Source organism: Pistacia vera, unplaced genomic scaffold (genome assembly GCF_008641045.1).
Source record: "Pistacia vera cultivar Batoury unplaced genomic scaffold, PisVer_v2 Contig217, whole genome shotgun sequence".
Classification (NCBI taxonomy): Eukaryota; Viridiplantae; Streptophyta; class Magnoliopsida; order Sapindales; family Anacardiaceae; genus Pistacia; species Pistacia vera.
The window spans coordinates 771161-796436 of NW_022196021.1; the positions used below are offsets into that span (position 1 = coordinate 771161).

Here is a 25276-nt window from a genome sequence, read left to right on the forward strand (position 1 = left end):
GTAAACACCTGATCTTAAGCACCACCATTTTCTAACACTGTAATTTTGCCAAGAGATAAAATGATAACCCTTAGATCATTAAAAGCATTACTGACAACCTGGGAGTCTTAAAGGCTAAACTGCAGTAACTTGGACCAAGATTTAACAGTACTTGCCAACCCCAGTAAGGCAAGACACGGCAACCTTGAATCATTAAGGGCTAACCACGGCATCTTGGACCAAGATTTGACAGCTAAATTATTATATGTTACAGATAATCGATATATACAGTAATAACCCTGTTTATTTCCATGGAGGTCTCGTTTATAAATATGCACAACCAGCCGTAACCCATGTTTAAATTCACCAGCACCAGTATATATATTTTTACACATCTAAAAACCGATGATAGAGACGTGGGATATTGTGTGTCTTCCTGGAGAGGAAACCACCATGAAAAAGACTACAGTTGGCCTCAAACGACTCCATGCGACCAAAAATGTACTAAACACATATTCTTCATCTCTCTTCTTTCTTTCTCGTTTTCTATATTCTTTTTTCTATAAGACTTGTTCTTAGATCCATCATGCCTTGTTTCAATTTTCAGGACAATTATACGGTTGTACCTCAATGGATAATTGTTATGTACAATAAAGAGTTCTTTGGGAACTGCATGGCTCACCCGAACACAAAGAAGAACGAGGTGGATCGTTTTTGCATTGATTGTCTCTCGTCTTTGTGCTGTCACTGTCTTCCGTTTCACACTCGCCACAGATATGTTAAGGTCTCTCTTCTTCCTTTTCTCCAGTAATATATTTTTAGTAAGTAATATGAATTCACTGCCTTAGATTTTCTTTTCCTTGTAAAACTTAATAAAAAAAATTTCATGGCTACTGGATGGTTTTGCTTTTGCAGATTCGTCGATACGTCTATAACGATGTGATCAATCGCCATGATTTGAGCAAACTCTTCAACTGTTCCGGCATTCAAGTATGTTAATTTCCTCAACTCATTCAGAAAATTTGATAATAAAAAGAGAATTAGGGCAAATTTGTGTAGAAACCGTTCATCTTCCCTACTTAATAATTTACAAGATTTTCTTTCAGTCTTAGTTTAGAAATGAGATGAAAAATACAAATAGTAACCTGCAATTTGCTAATGAAATATTTCGCCACCAGATTTATTGAAAAAGGTCCAGAAGAATTTATGATGCACCTATCAATACATTTAATTGTAGTACAAAGCTTTTGTTACATCACTTAAATCCATCATCAGAGTGGGCCAAATTTAAGAAGTTATGGATGACCTTCTTCTCCTTTAATTTTTTTTTTCTAATTCAAATCGGTTCTTCATAGTTATAGATTTATTAATTTAAATTAATTATCATAAGAATTCACTGTTTTTTTAAAATAAATTTCATTTGTTTTTTCACAGACTTATCATACAAATAAAACCAAAGTCCTGTTCTTGAAACAAAGGAATCCTCATCAACAACAACAACCGCAACAAATTAATTCAAAGGATTATGGTTGCATTATTTGTGACAGAAATCTACAAGATAATTCACTCTATTGTAGTATTGCATGCAAGGTCAGTCTCTCTAAATTCCCTCTTTTATTTGTTTTTTTTTTTATTTGGTTTGGATAAATATGTATGATAATAATCATTTGGGATAAATATTTAATATCCTTAATCCTGGTTAATATGACAGGTTGGAGCTCTATTTGGAGATAGACACAGAGAAGAAATTAAAGATAAATCAAATAATAATCACAACCATAATCTAAAACTTATCGTCAAAGATGAAGATGAGGATAAAGAATACTTGACACCACCATCGCCCAAGAGGCAAAAACAAAAGCGATCAAGAAAAGGGATTCCACTAAGGGCTCCAATGCTGTGATTTTCATCACCAGTTTTGTGAATAATTAAAATCATGTGTATTATTATTTCATGTTTAGTAAGAACATATACTACTTAATTTAGATTTAAGCGTACTAATTAATTAAAGTGATTAGGATTGTATAATTATAAATAATATCATTTTGATTTCTCCAACTATCATTTTATCAACACTTATCAATGGATCTTTGACTATATCATACTTGCAGGATCAATTAAAGATATCATATATAGATATGAGTCTAGGGCTGTTATTGAGCCGAGTTTTCGGCTAAACGAGTTCGGCTCAATCAAGGGGGACGAGTTTGAGCCAAGCCAGATGAGCTGCTAATTTCCTAGCTCAACTCGAACTCATTAAGGGAGAGGGGGATTCAAGCTTGGCTCGCAAGCTAGCTTAACGAGCCGAATTTGAGCCAGCTTGCAAGCCACTAGAAAAATGTGCATCTTTGATCTGTAGACTACTTTTTTTATCTTTGATCTTTCCAAGTCTAACTAAAGGAAAAGTATCCATGGAGAAGAACAGTGCCAGCAACAACTCTAAAGACCAGAGAATTGGCAGTAATGCCATTAGAGACTACAACAACAATAATCAAAACTTTAGCAACGTCAAGCTTAAAGATTCACTGAACAGCAACAGCCATAACAATGGAGAAGAATATCTTAGTGGGTATTCATGGCCACCAGGATCTTACACATGTAGCTTCTGCAAAAGCAATTTAGATCTACTCAAGCTCTCGGTGGTCATATGAATGTCCACAGAAGAGACAAAGCTAGGTTGAGGCAGTCACCTCCAAGGGATGGTCAGTACCCAGTTCTTAATCACCTCCAACAAGACGCCCGACAGGAGGAGCAATGGGCAACACGAGCGTGACGGCGAGAATAAGACGGCGACAGCGTGGTGGACGCTAAAACTATCGGTCGGGTAAGAGTTTTAGTGGCTACCCCTATTAGCAACTGAGAAGTAACTCAAACTCAGGACATCTTAAGTAATACACTTAAGAGTCCCTATCAAACCACTTGACCACTGGACTTCGTTTGATTTACTATTCTGATGCTTCGTAGAACGGTATTTTGGAAAAAGTAAAGTTAAATTGAGTTGGGTTATTTTTACGAAAAATGTAATTGTTAATGTTTTTAGTTGAATAAAGTAAAATTGGATTTTGAGAATATTGAAATAAATGTTTTTTTGGGTTTTTAGAATAGAATAATGGAATAGGATAGTGGAAAACTAGTAAAACAAATGCAGCAGATGTTTTTATAACAATATTTATATAAACTCGTATGAGGAGAGGATACAATGATAAATGCCATTCTAGTTTTTATGATATAAGTCAATTAACAATCAACATAAGCCAGAATATTTTAGTGAGTGTTGAATATTGAAAGCAAACTAAAATTAGATAAAAATACGATATGCACCATTGGAAATGTTGTTTTTTCCGACATAGAATAATTGTCAGAAAACACAACTCCTGCATCTCGGACTATGATTTTCGACTCAAAAAATCATGTGCCGGAAAAAAACTGAGCCAGCTTTGTCGAGGACAAAGCTATCTGATGTCAAATGGAGTGTTGTTAAAAGCACTAACACAATCTATATTGTGCTAAACCAAAGTTCAAATTTCAAAATTTATGTCATCTTCTGATGCACTTTTACGTCGGAAATGTTTTAACCTCCTCCAACATGCATGTAAACAAGTTTTAGCAATTCATGGTTTTTTGTCTCTCGACCGCGCTATGAATTTTTTTTCAATTTTAGTACTTAAGTGTCGACGCAATACATGCGTCGAAACCATAAGTGGCCATCTTCCGAGCATGCATGGCATTAAAAATTGGTTTCCTGGCCACTTCTAACACCAAGTGTGCATATGAAATCGAAGAAGTTTGGCTGCTGCCTGCTGGTCATATTCCGACGCGAGGCCAGCATTGGGAATGACAGGCGAGAAACTCCGACGAAGCAGAATACTTATGCCGGCATTGCTTAATTGCATCGCTACAGTGGTAACCTTAATTTGAATGGGAAACATAGGGTACGAGATTGTAAATTATATATATATATATATATATATATAAAGTACTGGACAATAAATAAATATTAATAACATATGCAATAAAAGGGATGTAAGAATTTGTCAAAAAACAAATGGTTATCCATGTATAAAAGCATCTCCAAACGACTCTTTATATAACCTAAACTCTTTATTATAAAGAGTCTATCCATAAAAATAAGAGTCCAACATACTTTTTATCTTTAAAATATAAATTAGAGAGTAAGTTTAGCTCTTCATATTTAGAGAGTCAAATTTCACTCTCTATCCTAATTTTAATTAATAAACTGCAAGTTTTTATACATTTTATTTATTAATTCTCTTTCTCATTAAGTCTCTTTCTAACAAATAAAGAGCATCTTCATTAAATTTAAATAGTCTATTGGATTTGAATAAAAGTTGTGTTCTTTATATTTAAAAATTAATGAAGATGTTCTTTATCTATATAAAAGATGCTCTTCAAAATAAAGATCACCATTGGAGATGCTCTAAGATGTTAGAGTATCTCCAAATGACTCTTTATATGACTCAAACTCTTTATTATAAAGAGTTTATCCTTAAAAATAAAAGTCCAACAGACTCTTTATCTTTAAAATATAAATTAGAGAGTGAATTTGGCTCTCCACATTTAGAGAGTCAAATTCACTCTCTATCCTAAATTTAATTAATAAACTATAAGTTCTTATGCATTTTATTTATTAATTCTCTCTTCCATTAAGCATTTTATTTATTAATTCTCTTTTTCATTAAGTCTCTTTCTTAAAAATAAAGAGCATCTTCATTAAATTTAAAGAGTCTATTGGATTTGAATAAAAATTGTGTCTTTATATTTAAAAATTAATGAAGATGCTCTTTATTTATATAAAAGATGCTCTTCAAAATAAAGATCACCATTGGAGATGCTCTAAGATATTAGAGCATCTCCAAATGACTCTTTATATGACCCAACTCTTTCTTATAAAGAGTTTATCCATAAAAATAAGAGTCTAACAGACTCTTTATCTTTAAAATATAAATTAGAGAGTGAGTTTAACTCTCCACATTTAGAGAGTCAAATTTTACTCTCTATCCTAATTTTAATTAATAAATTATAAGTTTCTATGTATTTTATTTATTAATTCTCTCTCCTGTTAAGCATTTTATTTATTAATTCTCTCTCCCATTAAGTCTCTTTCTTAAAAATAAAGAGTATCTTCATTAAATTTAAAAAGTCTAATAGATTTGAATAAAAATTATATTTTTTATATTTAAAAATTAATAAAATTATTCTTTATTTATGTAAAAGATGCTTTTAAAAAGAAAGAGCAGCATTGAAGATGTAGAAGGGCAGCAGATATAAAAATTCAATTTAAGGTGCAACTAAGTTTCTTGCTGGAACGGCAAGAGAGACAACCTGAACTTTAAATTAAAAAATTAAAGCCATTTAATTTTCAGCTATCTGCTTCTGAACAAACAAGCTGTGTATGCTTGCTTAATTACTTGTTGGTCCAATTATTAATTAATGTAAATAGTGAACTATGTCATAAATTAATTAATAGATATCTATATACTTGACATGAACAACTCAAGTCATTGATCTCTATTTCTTGTTTCTGGAAAAATGAAATAAAATTACTAAAAACTATTATTTAATTGATATGAAAATTCTTTGATATGAATGTCCTTAAATTTTTAGTATATGAATCATATGTTATTATTATTTACCTCAAAATGAAAGATAGTATACCTCTCACTTTGTGGTCAGATGATAAACTCTTTAGTCATTAGAATTAGTTATATTGCGACAGCGTGGTGGACGCTAAAACTATCGGTCGCTAAGAGCTTTTAGTGGCTACCCTATTACAACGAGAAGTAACTCAAACTCAAAACTTCTTAATGTAATACACTAATAGTCCTATCAAACCACTTGCCAGGCTCGTTTGATTTACTATTCTATCTTTGTAAACGAGAAAAAGTAATTAAATTGAGTTAGGTTATTTTTACAAAAATGTATGTTAATGTTTGAGTTGAATAAAGTAAAATTGGATTTTAGAAATTGGAATAAATGTTTTTTTGGGTTTTTAGAATAGATATGGAATAGGATAGTGAAAATAGTAAAACAAATGCAGATGTTTTTATAACATATTTAATAAACTCGTATGAGGAGAGGATACAATGATAAATCCATTCTAGTTTTTATGATATCAGTCAATTAACATCAACTGAACAGCAACAGCCATAACAATGGAGAAGAATATCTTAGTGGGTTTTCATGGCCACCAAGATCTTACAAATGTAGCTTCCAAAACAGCAATTTAGATTTGCTCAAGCTCTCGGTGGTCATATGAATGTCCATAGAAGAGACAGAGCTAGGTTGAGGCAGTCACCTCCAAGGGATGGTCAGTACCCAACTCTTAATCACCTCTAACAAGACGCTCGACGGGAGGAACAATGGGCAACAGGAGCGCGACAACGAGAATAAGACGATGACAACAATAAGACGGTGACGGCGATAGCATGGTGGTGGATTGGGTGATTTTTTCTTTTTTACTTTTAGGGGGCGTTTGGTTCAGGAATGTTAGATTACTATGAATGTTAGATTACTGGGAAGATAGATTACCTTAGAAGATTACTGGGAATATTTAAAAAAATATGTTTGGTTAGTTGGTGGGTATGTTATATGAATATGTTAGGTTATGGAGAATAAATTGGTGGGTATGTTATTTAAATTACTAAATTGTCCCCCTTTTAAATATTAATATAAGATTATTTTTATTATTAATTTTTGAATAATTTCTTTTAACCCCCAATATTTCAGATTTAGCTAAAACACCCCCGCTTATATAAAACTTTCATTTATGACGAAATCACCCCCACCTCCTGCTGCCGCCTGCCGCCACTGCAAACCGCCACCGGAAATCTCCGAAAGCACCTATGAGTACCTCACCGTGACGAAGAGGCTTCGATATGGTTGTTTTCGGCCATTTTGATGGCCGAAAAAGGCCATATCAGGCCAGATCTGGCCGAAAATGGCCAGATCTGGCCGAAAATGGCCAGATCCATTCTGGCCATTTCCGGCTAGATCGGTGGATCTGGCCGTTAATGGCCAGATCCTTGGCCATTAGAGGCCAGATCTGGGTGAGATCTGGCCGTTAACGGCCAGATCTATTCCAGCCGAAATAGATCTGGCCGTTAACGGCCAGATCTGGTCGCTAATGGCTAAGGATCTGGCCATTAACGGTCAGATCCACCGATCTGGCCGAAAATGGCCAGAATAGATCTGGCCATTTCCGGCCAGATCTGGCCTGATATGGCCGTTTTCGACCATCGAAATGGCCGAAAACAGCCATATTGATGCCTCCCGGAGCCTCCCATAGAAACTCGTTCTTTTTTAGGGACTCCGGCGAGTTTTCGGTGGCGATCCGTGGTGGTTGGCCGCTGTCGGCGGTGGTGGTAGTGGTGGTGATGGCTGAGTGGCAGTGGTCTATAAATTGTTTTAAGTACAAGGACATTATTGTCCAAAATTTTAGTTAAATAAGGGTAAAATTGAAATAGGATATTAATGTAAATTTATTTTAAAATGAGGGCATTATTGTCCAAATTTTTCATTAATAAGGGATAAAATTGTAACAAAAAATGATAACCCTGGTAATCTTAGAATACATAAGAAAATGGAGGTAATCAGATTACCTCCAATATTACCAATAGTAACTACTATTGGTATTTGAAGATTACCGGAATCTTATATTACTTGACAACCAAACGTGGTAATCAAGTAATATAAGATGACATTACCCCAATAATCTGAGATTACTGCCAACCAAACGCCCTCTTAGGGATTTTCAGTAAATGGGGGAAGAGATCGTGTTTTCACAAATTTTTACAAGTGGGGATTTGTCATTTTTTCAAATATTAAGTAATGCAAATTACAATTTAAAGCCCCATAGTTTCAAAAACCCTCTACATCAACCCTTTTTTTTGGAGCCAGATTCGGCTCACGAGCTGTTCGAGCCGAGCCGAGCATTGATCAAACTCGGCTTATAAAATATTCACGAATTGAGGCAAGCCGACTCAATTATAGCCGAGTCGAGCTCTGGACGAGCTTGACTCGAGCTAGCTCGCGAGCCGCTAGATTTGTTTACCAGATCATGACTTTGCAATTGCAACATTATATTTTTTATTTTTACAGATAATTAAACTAGATTAAAAATTTTTTTTTATGAATGGAGGTGTCCGAGCCAACTTACACATACCTAAACTAATCTCTTAGGACCCTAAAACTATCAGTCAGCTAAGAGCTTTCGTAGCTACCCTTATTAACAACCGAAGAGTAACTCGAACTCAAAACTTCTTGATCAGTAATACACTCAATAGTCCCTATCAAACCACTTGGCCAATGGGCTCCGTTTGATTTACTATTCTAATTCTTTGTAAAACAGTGAAAAAAGTAAACTTGAATTGAGTTAGGTTATTTTTACGAAAAATGTAATCGTTAATGTTTTGAGTTGAATAAAGTAAAATTGGATTTTAAGAATATTGGAATAAATGTTTTTTTGGGTTTTTAGAATAGAATAGTGGAATAGGATAGTAGAAAAATAGTAAAACAAATGCAACGGATGTTTTTATAACAATATTTATATAAACTCGTATGAGGAGAGGATACAATGATAAATTCCATTCTAGTTTTTATGATATCAGTCAATTAACAATCAATATAAGCCAGAATATTTTAGTAAGTGTTGAATATTGAAAGCAAACGAAAATTAGATAAAAATATGATATCCACCATTGGTAATGTTGTTTTTTCCGACATAGAATAATTGTCAGAAAACACAACTCCTGCATCTCGGACTATGATTTTCGACAAAAAAAATCATGTGCCGGAAAAACACTGAGCCAGCTTTGTCGAGGACAAAGTTATCTGATGTCAAATGGAGTGTTGTTAAAAGCACTAACACAATCTATATTGTGCTAAACCAAAGTTCAAATTTCAAAATATATGTCATCTTCTGATGCACTTTTATGTCGGAAATGTTTTAACCTCCTCCAACATGCATGTAAACAAGTTTTAGCAATTCATGGTTTTTTTTTTTTTTTTTTTTTTCTCCACCGCGCTATGATTTTTTTTTTTAATTTTAGTACTTCAGTGTCGACGCAATACATGCGTCGAAACCATAAGACAAGTGGCCATCTTCCGAGCATGCATGGCATTAAAAATTGGTTTCCTGGCCATTTCTAACACCAAGTGTGCATAATCGAAGAAGTTTGGCTGCTGGTCATATTCCGACGTGAGGCCAGCATTGGGAATGACAGGAGAGAAACTCCGGCGAAGCAGAATACCTATGCCGGCATTCCTTGCATCGCTACAGTGGCAACCTTCATTTCCATGGGAAAACAAAGGGTACGAGATTGTATATATATATATATATATATAGAGAGAGAGAGAGAGAGAGAGAGAGAGTAAAACCTCTTTATAATCATAACGGTGGGATTAATTAATTTTATTATTACAAAGAGGTTATAACTTAATAACTTAATAGAGGTATAGTAACAAAAATTTCTTTATAATTCATGTTTTAATAGTACAGTATTAGGATTTCAATTGATGTCTTAATACTATTAAGATTTCAATTTAACGCTTCAATTGCTTACTTTTAAAACAGATAGAAGATCGTATCTTGAAACCAGTAAAAATAAGTGTCATTAATGGAATTGTAAATGCAATTTTGTATGGTTAAATTGATGTAAAGCCACAAACAATTGCCAATTGTTTTAATCATTACAAAATTATGCAGCAAATTGATGTGAAGCCACATATTATTGTCAATTGTTTTAATCATTACGAAATTATACAGCAAATTGATGTGAAGTCACATACTATGACCAATTGTTTTAATCATTACCAAATTAGAATCCCCGCTATCGATGAATTGCAAGTTATAAATTAAGTGGAAGAGGAGAATCAAAAAGTCGTTGTAGAATTTAGTGATCAGATTTGCAACTTCATTACACTAATCGAATGAATATTAATGTCTTTCTCAATCATCCAAATGAGCAATAAGTCATGTATGTTTTAACTAAAGAATAAATCATTATTACAATTAGACAAAAAGATAAAAGAAATTATCATGAGGATGATATTACGAAAATACAAAAGGTTTGTGCCAAGAAGCTCTAAATATACTTGAGAAACTATAAATATATGACTTCAACAAGAAGATGTTTATGCCAGCGAGTAATCTACCAACAAGTTAAAAGATGTCGTAACAATTCTAAACCATAAATCATTATCTCAAATAACTTTAAATAAATATTTTATTTCATCTTAAACATTTAATGTAACATAACATATATTTTTTTGTATTATATAGGTAATTATTACTATGTGGAGACAACTTTTCTTAAAACGGGAATTAGAAAAATTAAAACTTATTACAATGTAGAGTTTATTTTTACTTATAACTATCTCAAATTGGGAATTGAATTTTTTATGACTATGTAGAGTTTATTCCTATATAAAATATCACTATATCTAGGTTTTACTCTATATATATATATATATATAGATATATATATATATATATTATATATATATATATATTATTTATATAGAGAGAGAGAGAGAGAGAGAGAGAGAGAGAGAGAGAGAGAGAGAGAGAGAGAATACTGACAATAAATAAATATTAATAACATATGCAATAAAAGGAATGTAGGAATTTGTAGAAAAACAAATGGTTATCCATGCATAAGGAGCATCTCTAATTGTGCTATTTATTTTGAAGAGCATCTTTCATATAAATAAAGAGTATCTTCATTAATTTTTAAATAAAACCAACTCTCTGTCTATATTTATATTTTAAACAAATCAATAAAAAATCAGTAAATTAAAATAACTAACCATCATAAATAATAAAACTTCAAAATAAATTAAACAGAACAATAAATCGTTCAAAACAAATTTAGTTCCATATCAAACATGACACAAACAAAAAGAATTTGTTTACATATATATTTATTATCATTACATAAATTATCATAAATATTTTAAATGTTTACATATATATTTTGTATCAACGCTCATAAATTTATAGTGAAATGAAAATCTATTGTAATATATGATCAATACATATGTGTGATTAATTTGTTATATATAAATATATATTATTATTACTATCTACATATACATTTTGTATCAACACCCATAAATTTATAGTGAAATGAGAGTCTATTATAATATATGATCAATATATATGTGTGATTAATTTGTTATATATAATGTATAATTGTGTATATACAAAATTATTATCATACATATATTAATCAAAGGTTAAATATGTTATGAAATTACCAAAATTATAGGTTATCATATATTTATTATCATTACATAAATTATCATAAATATTTTAATTGTTTACATATATATTTTGTATCAACACTCATAAATTTATAGTGGAATGAAAGTATATTATAATATATGATCAATACATATGTTATCATTATTGTCTACATATATATTTTGTATCAACACCTATAAATTCATAGTGGTATGAGGGTTTATTGTAATATATGATCTATACAAATGTGTGATTAATTTAGGTTTAATTAAGTTATTATATTATTAAATTTATTATACTATACATCGCTTGATTATACAATATGTTATGTTTATCAATTTACCATACTATATTTATTATTTATTAATATTTAATTATTGATTACATTTAGAAAAATATGAATTTATTATATTATATATCACTTGATTATACAATCTATTATGTTATTAAATTTGTCATGCTAGTTATCATAATAATTTATTACTTTTTAATTAAAATGTTATATACTTATATATTTAATTATTGATGACATTTGGAAAAAAAAAATCCAAACATATTATATATATAAAAAAAACAAAAGTATTATAATATTTTATTATTGATTACCAGTAAAAAAAAAAATTTCATCCAAACTAAATCAAACATAATATAAAAATGAAAAAAAAAATTAATTATAATAATGCATAACATGTTTTTCGAACATAAACGAACAAACAATCGAACGATTATTCGCAAACGGATAGATTAGTCGAATGTATAGTGTTCGCGAACATAATCGAACGAACAACCCATGTCCGAACTCGATCGAACATATTATCGAACGAATATCGAACTGTTCGCGAACATTATCGAACAGTAATCGAACTAACAACGAACGTTCGCGAACTGTTCGGTTCGTTTGCAGCCCTAAGTCAAACTCACTCTCTAATTTATATTTTAAAGATAAAGAGTCTGTTTGACTCTTATTTTTATGGATAAACTTTTTATAATAAAAAGTTTTGGTTATATAAAGAGTCTTTTGGAAATGCTTTAAGAGCATCTCTAATGTGCCCTTTATTTTAAAGAATATTTTTCATATAAATAAAGAGCATCTTTATTGATTTTTAAATATAAAGAACAAAATTTTTATTCAAATCCAATAGACTCTTTAAATTTTATGAAAGAGAATATGTTTTTTCAAGAAAGAAACTTAATAGGAGAGATAAATCATAAATAAAATGCATAGAAACTTACAATTTATTATTTAAAATTAGGATAAAGAGTAAAATTTGACTCTCTAAATGTGAAGAATCAAACTCACTCTTTAATTTATATTTAAAAAAAACCGAACGACTTGCACCCACCCAAAGTTTGATGTAAAGACGATGTGATATCGAAAAAGTTTGGAAATGATAATTACCCGCTTTCTATTAAGTTCCGTTAGTGAAATTAGTTAGAGAAAAAAAAAAAACCAAATTCGTTTCATTTCCTCAAACATTCCCGCGAACCAAACATACACAAAAAATAAAAAATAAAAATAAAAATTAACCTGTGTGGGACGCATGGCGGTTAGAAGTTGGGAGGAAGAGGAAGAGAGAAAAAGGTAGGAGAGAGAAAGAGGGGAGAGAGGCTTTCGATCTGACCAGCCTCTAGTCTATATCCCGGTGTCGGGATCTTGCCTAGTGGCCAGCCATATCGCGTCATCATGATCTGGGCGCCACTTGACCAAATCTAGTCATAGTGGAGAGAAGGGGAGGAAGGAGAAGAGAGCGAAGAAAGGAAAGAAAGAGAAGCGAGAGAAGAAGAAGAAAAGATAAAGAGAAAGAGAAAAGGCGGAGAATGGCTGAGATGAAAAGAGATAAGAGAAAAAAAAGAGAGGGAAAAGGCGGAGAAGAGATGAGAAAGAAAAAAAAAAAAAAAGGGAGATAAAATTTAGGGATTTTATAAAATATGAATAGTTAAAATTACCTTTAAGTAAGAAAAAATATCAATAACATCATATTATCGGACAGATTTCACTTACATAACTTTACGGAAAGTGTGGGTGATTGTCATTTTTAAACTTTGAATGGGTGCAAGTATTTTAACCTTTAAAAAATAAAGAGTTTTTTAAACATTTTATAATAAAGAGTTTGTATTATATAAAGAGTCTTTTACAAATGTTCTAAGACATTAAAAGTTTAGGTATATAAATTCAATTTAAGGTGCAGTTAAATTTCTTGTTGTAACGGCACAAGAGACAACCTAAACTTTAAATTCAAAAATTAAAGCCATTTAATTTTCAACTATCTGCCTCTGAACATGCAAGCTGTGTCTGCTTGCTTAATTACTTGTTGGTCCAATTATTAATTAATGTAAATAGTGAACTATGTCATAAATTAATTAATAGATATCTGTATACCTGACATGTACAACTCAAGTCATTGATCTCTATTTCTTGTTTCTGGAAAAATGAAATTAAATTACTAAAAACTATTATTTAATTGATATGAAAATTCTTTGATATGAATGTCCTTAAATTTTTAGTATATGAATCATATGTTATTATTATTTACCTCAAAATGAAAGATAGTATACCTCTCACTTTGTGGTCAGATGATAAACTCTTTAGTCATTAGAATTAGTTATATTTAGGGGTCTTGTGTCCGATTTATAAAAGAGGTACCTCCTATATTTGTGCAATTACCTTGGTTCGTGTATTCGAGTCGTTGAAGAAGTATCTACTATATTTGTACAATTATTTTGATCTATTTGTTCAAGTCGCAAGAGATGTATCTATCATATTTGTTCAATTACCTTGGTCTATTGGGTGTATCGTGACTTTGAGAATTAAAGAGACTCTAATATGGGTTTGAACACATCAAATACCTAAAAAAACAAAAATGAAAGATATTATTAAGAAAATAAAAAAAATCAACTAAGTGTATTTTTTTGTATATATTTTAGATGTGGGTTTTGAAATCTTTCCCTAAAAATTATTTAAATTCAGATAAAATGTTTAGTACAATGAATGCATTTGTACGTCAGTGGTTACTGAAATTTACAGTGGATATTATATATATGTATATATATGCAATAATTGACCTTGAATTTTTATGTTAATGTTAATTTTTATATTTTGTTTATATAATAAAATAATAATAATTTAAATAATTAAGGGTTTAGATATTATAATTTAAAATAATTTTACCAACTTCATTCTAGAAGTATTAACAAACAAATTTTTTACCCAAAAGTAAAAAAGAAGAAGTATTAACAAATAACAAACAATAACTACTTTTTGACTTCAATTTTAATATCATTAAATTAAGAATTAAAATAAGGGATAAATAATTGTAAAAATATACACTTATACAGTATATTTAGATGAAATCATTTGAAAATAATTTTTCATAATTTGATTTTAATATTTTTTTCTGTTGTGATACGGAGCCACACAGGAACAACCGTAGACAGACAACACTTAAACATTTCTCTGTCGTCATTCAGTCTTTTTAATATTTATTTACAGTTGTTAACAGAAGAACCCTAACTCAAATCTCTGAATCAAACGCTCTCAAAATGGGCTCTGAAGGATCAAGCGTTGTCGGTAAGCTTCTAGAAACAACTCTAAACATTAATTTTCTTATTAATTAATCACTATTAATTTTCCGCTTTTGATTTTGATCAACTATCGTTACTCTCTTTAAACTACATAAGCTTTGAGGATTTTCATAAATTAGGGTTTTATTTGACTTGAGCTTGTAAATGTTAAAGGATCTTGTTAATTTTGCTTGTTTGGGTGAAAATTGTTGGTGGATCACTGGCTTTGATGTGTACTTGAACAATACGTTTTTTTATCACAAGCTGCAAAATCCAGAAAAATAGAGTGGGATTAGTGTGATGGGAGCTTTTTTTCTTATTCGTCTTTTGAGATTTTAAGGTGTTGTAGTTGGAATGTTGTAGCTGGAAATGTAATTTTGGTGATGCAGATGAGGTTTTGTTGTCAATTTCTTCGAATCGTTTTGGGGTATACTAGCTAAGGAATGTTAAAAATTTAATTTAATTGTGAAATGATTATGTTGTATACTAAAAATAATTATACAGTTGAGTATGGACAATGTAATTGTTTGATGTTACAAAGATCCCAAGTGGAAACTACTCAAGTGTGTCAGTTTGTCGATCACTTGAGTTGTGGAAATTAGTCAAGAATTCTAAGCAAGAAGTAATGATGTCCAAACTACAGATACAATCAAGTTACAAGATAGAAAGATCAATAATACAACCATCACCCAAGACAAAACGATTTACATGGTTTGGCTAAATTGCCTGCATTCATGAGTTAGATGTTTGAGTCAAAGCAAGAGTTACAACCAATATTCAAACCATTATATTATTTTTAGAATAAAAAATATACTTATCTAAAGTAACAAGCAATGTTCTAATACTAGAATACAAAAAAAAGAAAAATTATACTCATCTCAAGTATCAAGCAATGTTCTAATACTAGAATACAAAAAAAAAAAAAAAAAAAAATTATACTCATCTCAAGTAACAAGCAATGTTCTACTACTAGAATACAAAACATAAGTTTTCTCTACAAAAGTTCTCATTCTCCTCTAACTCTTACTTAAAATAAGACAAAGAAGAAAAAGCTTTATGTAAATTTATATGGAGAAAAGACCATGTTGTCCTTAATGAAGAATTGGCCAAATTGGGTTCTGTGATGAACTTGTTAGTCTTTTGGTCAAATAAGTAGCACATGGACTGAAATACTGTCACATGCTTCTGCGAAACACACAGTTATCTACTAAACTCCGAAAGCTACAAAACTTCTTTCACTGAGAGTTGTTGAACATTGGCTCAAATTTGTTCAATTTTTTAATAAGAACAAAATGGTTTTTACTCTTCATAAATTTGTGTAAGTCTTTGTTTCTTTGTTTAATAATGAGAGAGTTAGTGAAAGGTGAGAGAGAGTTTGTGTAAGATAATAACATATGCTTGTGGTTTAGTTTCATAATGTCATTTATGATTGATTGTGACTCGAACTTGGGTGTGCTTGTGATTTTGAAACTACTGTGATGGTGTGAGAATGTCTTGTAACTTTTGTTTTGTTTCATACTAAGAAACAGTGTCATCAACTGCGGTTGTAAGCAAATTATCTAACTGCACAGACCATTGTGTTTTTATGCGGTTTTTATGTTGTTGATCTTTTCTATTGTGATTTGATTTCTTTGGTTTAGACATTATTGTTTTTTACTTGAGATTTTAGTCCATTTCCGTACACTAAGTGTTCTAGAGATTGCCACTCTTGAGTTCTATTATAACAAATCAATATTGGAGTCAAACTGTGAGACATTGTAATGCAATGGCTCGGTTGCGAATTTTGGTGTTGTGACCTCCTCTGATGATCTTGTCTGAGGGGGATTGTTGAGTCTCACATTGGATGATTAGGGGGTCTCAAGCTTTATTTATGAGGAGGATGTGTTGCTTCACCTAAGTGACTAGTCTTTAAGGTTAGATATCTGCATCTGATGTGTTTGGTCTGATGTATCATTACAGAGTTTTGCTTTTGGATTAGCTTGTCATTTGTTATAATGGTTGTTTTGACCAGTAGCAGTTACTTTTTGCCTGTTAATATCGTGTTTCCATTTTTGGTGAATGGATGAGGTCCAGTGTGATTATGATCATTTTCTCTGTTTACGTTGCCAGTTTTCCATTTAGATATTGAGTAGAAGCTTCATCTAGATCTTTGGTTCAATTTAATTTATGTTTTTACACTATTTATGAGAATACAAGATTGGTGCAGCCTAAGTTTTGGGGCATTATTTTAATTATTATACTACTTCGATTCTGTTCCTCGGATGAAGCCGAAGTCATGTTGTAATTTGACGCTGAAATTGTGAAAGAATGTTATGCCTATCTCAATTATTTCTAATTAGCCTGAGGGTTTTGCTTGGCTAGTTGCAACTTTGATGTGGCTGAACCTCTGCATTGCAATATGGAGCCATATGATGTCCAGTTTGATTATCTTATTCTTTTTCAGTTTCAAAATCCATTACATTGACATTCGCAAAGAATTAGGAAGTATATTTTGGGTCCCTATTATTACTTTTAAATTGTTCTGGTGTAAACGGGCACTGCATTCTTGAATTCGAGTTCGGTTAGTAGCTTTAGGGGATTTCTAGGTGATCCTGATTAAAAGAAAGGGTTCCATTGAATCCTTTGGACTACAATTTCTTGTGTTTTAAAACTGGGCCTTATAAGATGTTAGTGGGTTTGTGAGATTTCTGGGTTCAGAAAAGGGTTTACTATTTAGGCATAATCTTTATTAGTGAAAGAACTCAAATAGTACCTGATTAACGAATAGTTGATTGTTTCCCAAGATATATGGCAAGTTCAAAGCTATAGATTGAAATTAAAATTGCTTCTACCAATCAATGCAAGCTAAACACTTTACAGAGCTGCATCAACGTACAGTTGTGGCAGTTATCACATTGAAGTGTTTATGATGTCAAGGATGGTGCAGCATCTTCAGGTTAATTTGATGGAAATGACTTATTTACATTTGAGTTTTCTATGAGCTTCATGCCTTGATTGCTGAAACTGAGACTGTGGTATATTATTATTTGTGATGGAGATCAGTGACAGAAGTTAAAAGAAATAAGTACGTGAGGTTTGGCTGCTTTGCGATTAAAGAATCCACAGATGCTTTCCATATGGAGGGCCATCTAGGAGCTGATTATGCATATATATTTGACAGAGAAAATTCTGCCGAAAGCAATATCAAACTTTTGTAGCTTGGTTAAGGTTCCCATGTCTATTCCATCTTTTGTGATTCATGTGATTCAGTTTATTGATTTGTTTCAAATTGGTGGATTTCACTTTCTTAAATTGATTCTGGAGATCAGATAAGATCATGTATCGATTTCATTAAGGTATTAGATTTCTTCATGAACAACAGTTTACTAACTATTGTGAAAGACAGGATGATTAAACATAAATTTATCTCCTGGGTATCTCATATAGCGTCGTCATTCATTGTATGAGATTTGAATGTATCTTAAGAACTATGATTCTTTACCTCTGCTAATTGTTAAGAAGTGCCAATTTTCTTAATTTTTGTATTTGTAGAATTGGTTGACAGGTTGCTTTGTATTGTACACTGCTTCAAGTGGGATAAAACTGGAAAGTTGGTGGTCTTTTATGTATTATTTTTATATATTCATCTGTTTTAGCTCTTATTGTTTTCAATTTCATTTTTAAAATTGATACCTTATCTAAAAGTATTTGATGCGCTGAACCTCTATGTGGTGTTAAAATAAACTGTTGTACTGGATTTAATATTTTTATTGGTGAGGATTCTTCATTAGTAAACTAGCATATTGGATATTTTTTCTCTTATTATTAGTTTTTGATGCATCCTTGAGTTATTATCGTGTGACTAAAGTTATGAATTTCTGCAGTGCCTAGGAATTTCAGATTACTGGAAGAGCTTGAGAGAGGTGAAAAAGGGATTGGGGATGGAACTGTCAGCTATGGAATGGATGATGCTGATGACATATTAATGCAATCGTGGACTGGGACTATTATAGGTCCCCCCAATGTATGTCTTCTCTCTTTCTCCTTTTATTTTATTTTATTTTTTTTTTTTTTGGTTGTTGTTGTACATGAGTCTTCATACACATATAAGAGCTTTTCTTGACCTAGTAGATGTCAAGAATTTCAAAATCATCCACAATAGAGACCTAATTGATTTAACAGTGAGGAGTGTTATTTGTTGTTTTTAAGATGGGACTTATTAATGTTTCTTGAAAAGCAATGTAACATCCCTTGCTTGAAGTACATTGGACCAAAATGATAAACTGAATCATGTTGCCAACTTAAACAATTTGGTATTGAATTTAGTTAATAGAAACTTGGTTGGTTATTTCCCTTTGGATACAAGCAGCTAGTGACTAGCTATCAAGTCACCATCTGGAGTGCCTAGTTGTAATTGGTGGGAGATTGTCCCCTTTTTACTTATTGGTTAAGGACATTCTAATTGAACTTTGTTAACATTTTGCCAAGCACATATCTGAAGGTCTGCTTCATTCTACAACGTTAAGTTTGCTTTTGATATTTCTAAGTGGATTTGATTAATTTGTTTGATTTGAGTTAAATTGGATTGGATGGAAGTTGATTATATGTATGGTGTAGCCTATTTTTGAGTAGTACAGGATTAGATATGACCGTACTATGTGAATAAACACATTTTCATCTCTAAGTTAATTAAAATCAATTGAAATAATGAAAGATAATTATAACAAAATTAAATACTTTAATTATCTTCATTATGAACCTTTGGACATATGATAAGACTGTACTATGTGAATAATCTGATAGTAGTCTTAATATGTGCCATTTGGGCATATGTTAAGACCACCCCTATAAGATTAGTTATCCAAGTATGTGGGACTAAATGGTGGGTCCTGATTTGCAATTCTACACCTTATAAACATCAGACATTGTATTGGGACTATGATATATATGATAGTTCAATCTACTGCCCTCTCAAATATAGCAAATAGGCTCTAAGGATGTATTTGGTACATTGGATAGAATGGGATTGGTTACGGAATTTTAGTCTTGATCTCATTTTTGGGTCTGCATAAGAAGACAAGATTACTCTTTATTGGTCCATTAATATTTCCATAATTTTGGGATAACAAATTCCGATATGCTTTTGGTTTAACCTGTCCAATTATGACAAAGTTTCATGGTATGATATAAATGGACAAGATCCTCTCTTTTTCTTTTTCTTTTTTTCCTAAAATTTTGGGGACCTTATGACACATGCACACTTAACATTGAATGGTCAAGATTTGTTCATTTATATATTTCCTTATCAACCATTAAAACACCATTAAAGCACAGTCAAGATCTACAGAAAAATTATGGAAAAGCAAAATGTTCCCTTGAAACCCAAATTTCAATATTCCATCTTTCTCTTCACACAAATCTGTTCTCAAATCCAATGGTCAGAAAATATTCCCCCCAAAAAAAAAAAAAAAAGAAAGAAAGAAAGGCAAAATCCCAAGAATTAGATGAACTTTTCTGGGTAATTCAAAAGTGCAATTGAGTTTGTGTTTGATCCTTTTTAGTTTCATAGGAGTGAATGGAATTTTTACTGCTGAATTTTCACTAGACTAATAATTATTACAGTTGTGTAAGTAAATAGTCAACTTTTCATTGAGTTTGATAACTTCTCTTTTTTGATCCATAATAAACTCTTTATTTTTAAAACCTTCCATCTCATTCTCAATCTCAATACCCATAAATATCAAGTCCTAGAGTGAAGAAGCCCCTGTAGTTGAGATAGACAGTTCATGAAGAAGCCATAATTCTAAATTTCAAGTGGCACAAAGTCTTTTGAGTACATCTGTGTATTTCTTGTTAGTTAATTTGGGTCACCAAAATGAATTTGGGAGGAGAGTCATGTTCAATCCAGGAGGCTAACATTTGAAATTGGGATGTTTGTGCCGTAGAAGATAACAACTTATTAATTAGAGGACCCAGGGGTTGGTTTGCAACTGAGGATGTTTATAAGTGGAAGATAAAATTGCAATAGGTTTACTTACTGATTTAAGCAAAGGTTTAAGTGGATCCAAAACACAAGTTTTATTGGTTCATAACGCAGTTGAGAAGGAAATGAATAATTATATGTTGATTATGGAACCAATAAATATTGTCAGTAACATTCTTTAAGCAAATAATATGAGACTCTTAGATATCTTAATCCATCTTGGTGTGCCTTGAGGCTTTTTAAATTTTTTATAAGTAAAGAAAAAAGATATGCTTTTTGAGTCTTGAACATTGGATGTTACAATCAATCTTTGGAAGCTCAGACTCTCATCTAAGATCTAAGATACCACAAGCTCTGCCCCAGTGAAGTGGGTCTGCCTCTAATACAATGGCCTGCTAACCCTCTCTAACCAAGTATCTTAGCTTCTGTGCTTTGATGACCCGTTGGGAGTTGGGACTATAAAACCTATATCAGTGTTTGGCTATTAAATTGCTTTTTTGAGTCTTGTGCAAACATTTCTTTCTCCTTGTTTTCCCTTATACTTTCTCATTGTTGCTGTCATTTTATTTTTCTTATCACCTTATATGGTTTTCATCTTCATTTTTTACTTGTATTACCACCTGGCTGAAACTTGGAACTCAAATTTGGAGAATACTATTGCTAAGGTGAAATGGGCCCATGATTTGGTGGTCTTATAACCTATATTTTATCGATTAGCTGAAAAATAGTTGATTTGTGTAACGTGTGTGGAAATTACGCCTAAAGGTTGTGCGTGATAGAGAAGAGATAGTTGAGAAGATGGTGAAAGTTATTTAATTATCAGTATTGTATTTTAGACAGTATAAATGATCTAAGGTTAAGGTAGATGAGCTTGCAATCACAGAATATATAGCTGAAAACAGATGGAGATATAGTTTCTACAATTAATAAATAATTAGAATCAATGTGGAGCCTTTTGACTTCTCATGGCATCTTATCTCCTTGTTTTGTTCTTGCATAATGGAAATCACATGAAAGGATTTTATTTTGGTCCAATTATGGTTGTTGACAGTCCTTTGTGATGTTGCGTGGACATGTTCACCTATTTGAATTGGTATTTCATGAAACTTGTTGAACTAATTTGATAAAAACAAATTCATATAGATTTATATAATTTACTTCATCAAAAAATTTTAAAGGGTGATACATATAAATCTTTACACAATTAATTTTGCAAATACTTGGAGTTCGTTTTTTCTTAAACAGAGTCTCGTCTATATTACATGTATCCTGGTATTAGCTCTTTTACATGTTCGAATCTTCTCTTATAACCAGTACAAGTGCAACAAATCCAAACTTGCAAACATTCTCAATGGGAAAATATAAGTAATTAAGATGCCTCCCGACCGTAAACCAACACGCCGATCTTTTTTATCTAGACTTCCCCAACCAAGCTCCTTAAACTGCATCCTTTCCAAAACTTCTCTTTTTCTCTCTTTCCATTTCCATTTCTCTTTTCCATTATTCATCATCTCTTCACAGTTTGCTAATGCTTTTGTTGGTTGTTTGATGAATGGGATTGAATAAGAAAAGAGGGCAGAGTGGAAGAAAACAAACCAAAAAAAAAAAAGAATGAGTTTAGTTTTAGCCTTTCCATGGAGTTTGGTACTGTGGTATTAAGTAAGAGAAAAGAAGCTTCACAAAAATATAAAGGAAACAATTAATTAGAGAGAGAATAAAGAAAGAGCCTGAGTTTATACTGTAATGAGGAAGAAAAGGAAAATGATAGCATGAATATAAAAGATATTAATGAGAGAGAAATTTATTTTGGGAAAGTGTGGGAGCTCGCTGGGCAAGACTGCTTTGAATGTTCTTAAAGTTTATAGTTTCTGTAATCCTTAAGAAGAAGTCAGCGTTTGGATTGTAAAGAAATAAAATTGAGTAAATCCAAAGGATGAAATTTTTAGGTCTAGATGGTATGAAACTTGGGACACTTGAGTCTGAAAAAAAGGTCATATATAATTATATTTACACTTGTGTTCCTGGATAAAATCTTCTGTTTATTAGATTTCAATCCTCATAAATGACCCTAATTGTTTCTCGTTGCAATGTATTGTCAAGTGTCCTTTGTGTGTCATGTACCTGGAAGTATATGTATACAGTGTGCACAACCTTGCTGGACATGTGTTTCTCCGTGTGGTGTATGATGGAACTCCTTAAAAACTATTTGATGTTTGAATTAATATTATTCTTTTTGACATTTCTCGGACTTTGGGCTGTAATTTTATTAGAGCACATATTAGATCTTGATCTTTAGTTATTTTTTTTCAGAAGAAAAATTTATCTTATGTATTGATTCTTCATGTCAGACTGTTCATGAAGGGCGTATCTACCAGTTGAAACTTTTCTGTGGCACAGATTATCCAGACAATCCACCAAGTGTGAGATTTCAAACCCGGATAAACATGACCTGTGTCAATCAAGAGACTGGAGTGGTCAGTGTCGTTACTCTATAGACAGTCTTGACAGTATATGCTTGTAATATGATTTTAAAAATATACTAATGTGTAAATAAAATAACCAGGTTGAACCTAGTCTTTTCCCAATGCTTGCTAATTGGCAAAGGGAGTACACAATGGAGGACATTTTGACTCAACTGAAGAAAGAAATGATGTCTCCTCAAAATTGGAAGCTTGCTCAACCTCCCGAAGGTGCGTCAATTTATCTTTTACCCTTCTGTCTGACGCTTCTCGCTAGATTTATGTTGTAAACATGGAGTGGGTTGAAGAAACAGGATAATTGATATAACATATTGTGTTTTCAGGCAATGAAGACGCGAGGATGGATCACAAGGGATTAGTGCTCAAGTGTTGTATTCTGTGAGTCACACAAAGATTCGTTGTATGAAGGTGATAATGTATATAAAGTCTATATGATAGATTATTCGACCTGCGGCTAGTTCCATGAATACATATGCATGCCTGAGAAAGTTTGTCATTAGTTCCATCAAAATTGTGGCTAAATAAATTGGATTCTTTATGAATCAATGACATGTGCATAGTTTAACTGTGTAATTCATGCTCATCTCCGTCCCGTCTTGTCGCAATATATTTCTTAATGTAATAGTTGAACCTCTCTAGTTTTGTGTGTGGGTGGTACTCTAGAATGAGTCAAGCAAAAAAGAAAAAAACAAGTTTTAATTAGCGTGTTGAATCAAGGCTACATTTGATAATAATTATGTGTTGGTTTAGGTGGAAAGGCAATGCTTGAGATTTGTTTAGTTTCCACTTTAACAGGTAACAGCAGCTTTTGGTTCTCCAATCAGCTTGGCATGTTGAAATGTGAAGAAATTATTGAGCTTTAAACGCGGAGATAATCACATTTTCACATATGAGGTCAGGGCTAAGTACCAATACGTCCATAAGTTTCTGAGATTGACAAATACATCTACTTTTTACCTAAAAGCTTAAAATATCCTAAAATTATTAGTTTTAAATTTAGCATAATAATTTTTATTTTTTAATTTCTAAATAAAATCTATTATCATCTTTTAAATCTCATCTTCAAACACAACCCTATTCTTTATGCAAATTTAATAAAAACACATTGTGCATCAAATTCAAAAACGAAAATGATAGAGCCATCGAAGGTTGTATACCAAATCTGTGCACCGAATGACGTGGTAAAATCTTGATCGTGATTAATATTAATTAATATGAATCAACGGTCAGGATTTTGTCACGTCATTCGATGCACAGATTCGGTGCGCAACCTTCGGTGGCTGTAGCATTACTCATTCAAAAAATGAACTTAAAAGTGATAGTTGAGGGTATTCTATTATCACCTTTCAACATTTCAACTTCAACATATAAATTAAATTACCACACAGGAAAGTTTAATAAAAACACTTATAGAGCAAATGCAAATGAGAAACTAGCAGGCAATTAGGTAAGGAATATAGTGTATTTGTCACTTTCAGAAACTTAATGGGTGTGTTTGTATTTAGCCCAAACCTCAAACTAGAATTAGTGTGACACTGTAGCATAATAAGAAAATAAACAAAAGCAACAATTAATGGATAATACAAGCTGGTGTTTAAAGATTGTGAGAACTTTTAGAATGTGAACGTCTTTCTTGTTTAACAAACAAGCAGTTGGCTTTCAAACAAACAAAACCAATGTGAACCATGAAATATTAATTTCGAAAGTGATTCCACCCAATATTATTATTTATTACTAGCTACCTTACAGAGAGAAAAGCATCTCCTTTTTAACTTGATGTTAGGCCCCAACTTAATGTCCCCTAATCTTCTTTTTAACCTAACCATTAACAGGCTGTTCCCCTATAAATCTCACTTATATCTATTCAATAAATTATGTTGTATATATGGGTATATTTGATTTAAAATCACAGAAAGAAATCATTTTATTTTTATAATCAGGTTGTTCAAGCCAACTTATGCGCATCTTAATTAATCTTCAAGGTTCATTGATATTCTACAAACCCAAAAATCAGGAAATCACAATGTGGTA

General features: G+C 31.7%; 2 protein-coding genes across 3 annotated transcripts; both read left to right on the forward strand.

Annotated features, from left to right (window-relative positions):
• The first annotated feature begins 384 nt into the window (after positions 1 to 384).
• LOC116130025 lies at positions 385 to 1882 on the forward strand. Its single transcript, XM_031415775.1, has 5 exons — positions 385 to 480; positions 587 to 763; positions 895 to 969; positions 1414 to 1573; positions 1782 to 1882. The coding sequence occupies exons 1-5, from the start codon at positions 385 to 387 to the stop codon at positions 1880 to 1882; spliced, it is 609 nt and encodes a 202-aa protein (XP_031271635.1).
• A 12807-nt stretch (positions 1883 to 14689) lies between these two features.
• On the forward strand, positions 14690 to 24228 carry LOC116130119 (ubiquitin-conjugating enzyme E2 variant 1B-like). Of its 2 annotated transcripts, XM_031415881.1 has the most exons (6): positions 14690 to 14810; positions 18667 to 18806; positions 23114 to 23239; positions 23329 to 23455; positions 23569 to 23653; positions 24041 to 24228. In XM_031415881.1, the coding sequence occupies exons 1-5, from the start codon at positions 14783 to 14785 to the stop codon at positions 23625 to 23627; spliced, it is 480 nt and encodes a 159-aa protein (XP_031271741.1). In that variant the 5' UTR covers positions 14690 to 14782; the 3' UTR covers positions 23628 to 23653; positions 24041 to 24228. The 2 variants fall into 2 exon arrangements, with proteins under 2 accessions (XP_031271741.1, XP_031271740.1); XM_031415880.1 differs by lacking the exon at positions 24041 to 24228 and having other exon boundaries at positions 23569 to 23957.
• The last annotated feature ends 1048 nt before the right edge of the window (positions 24229 to 25276 follow it).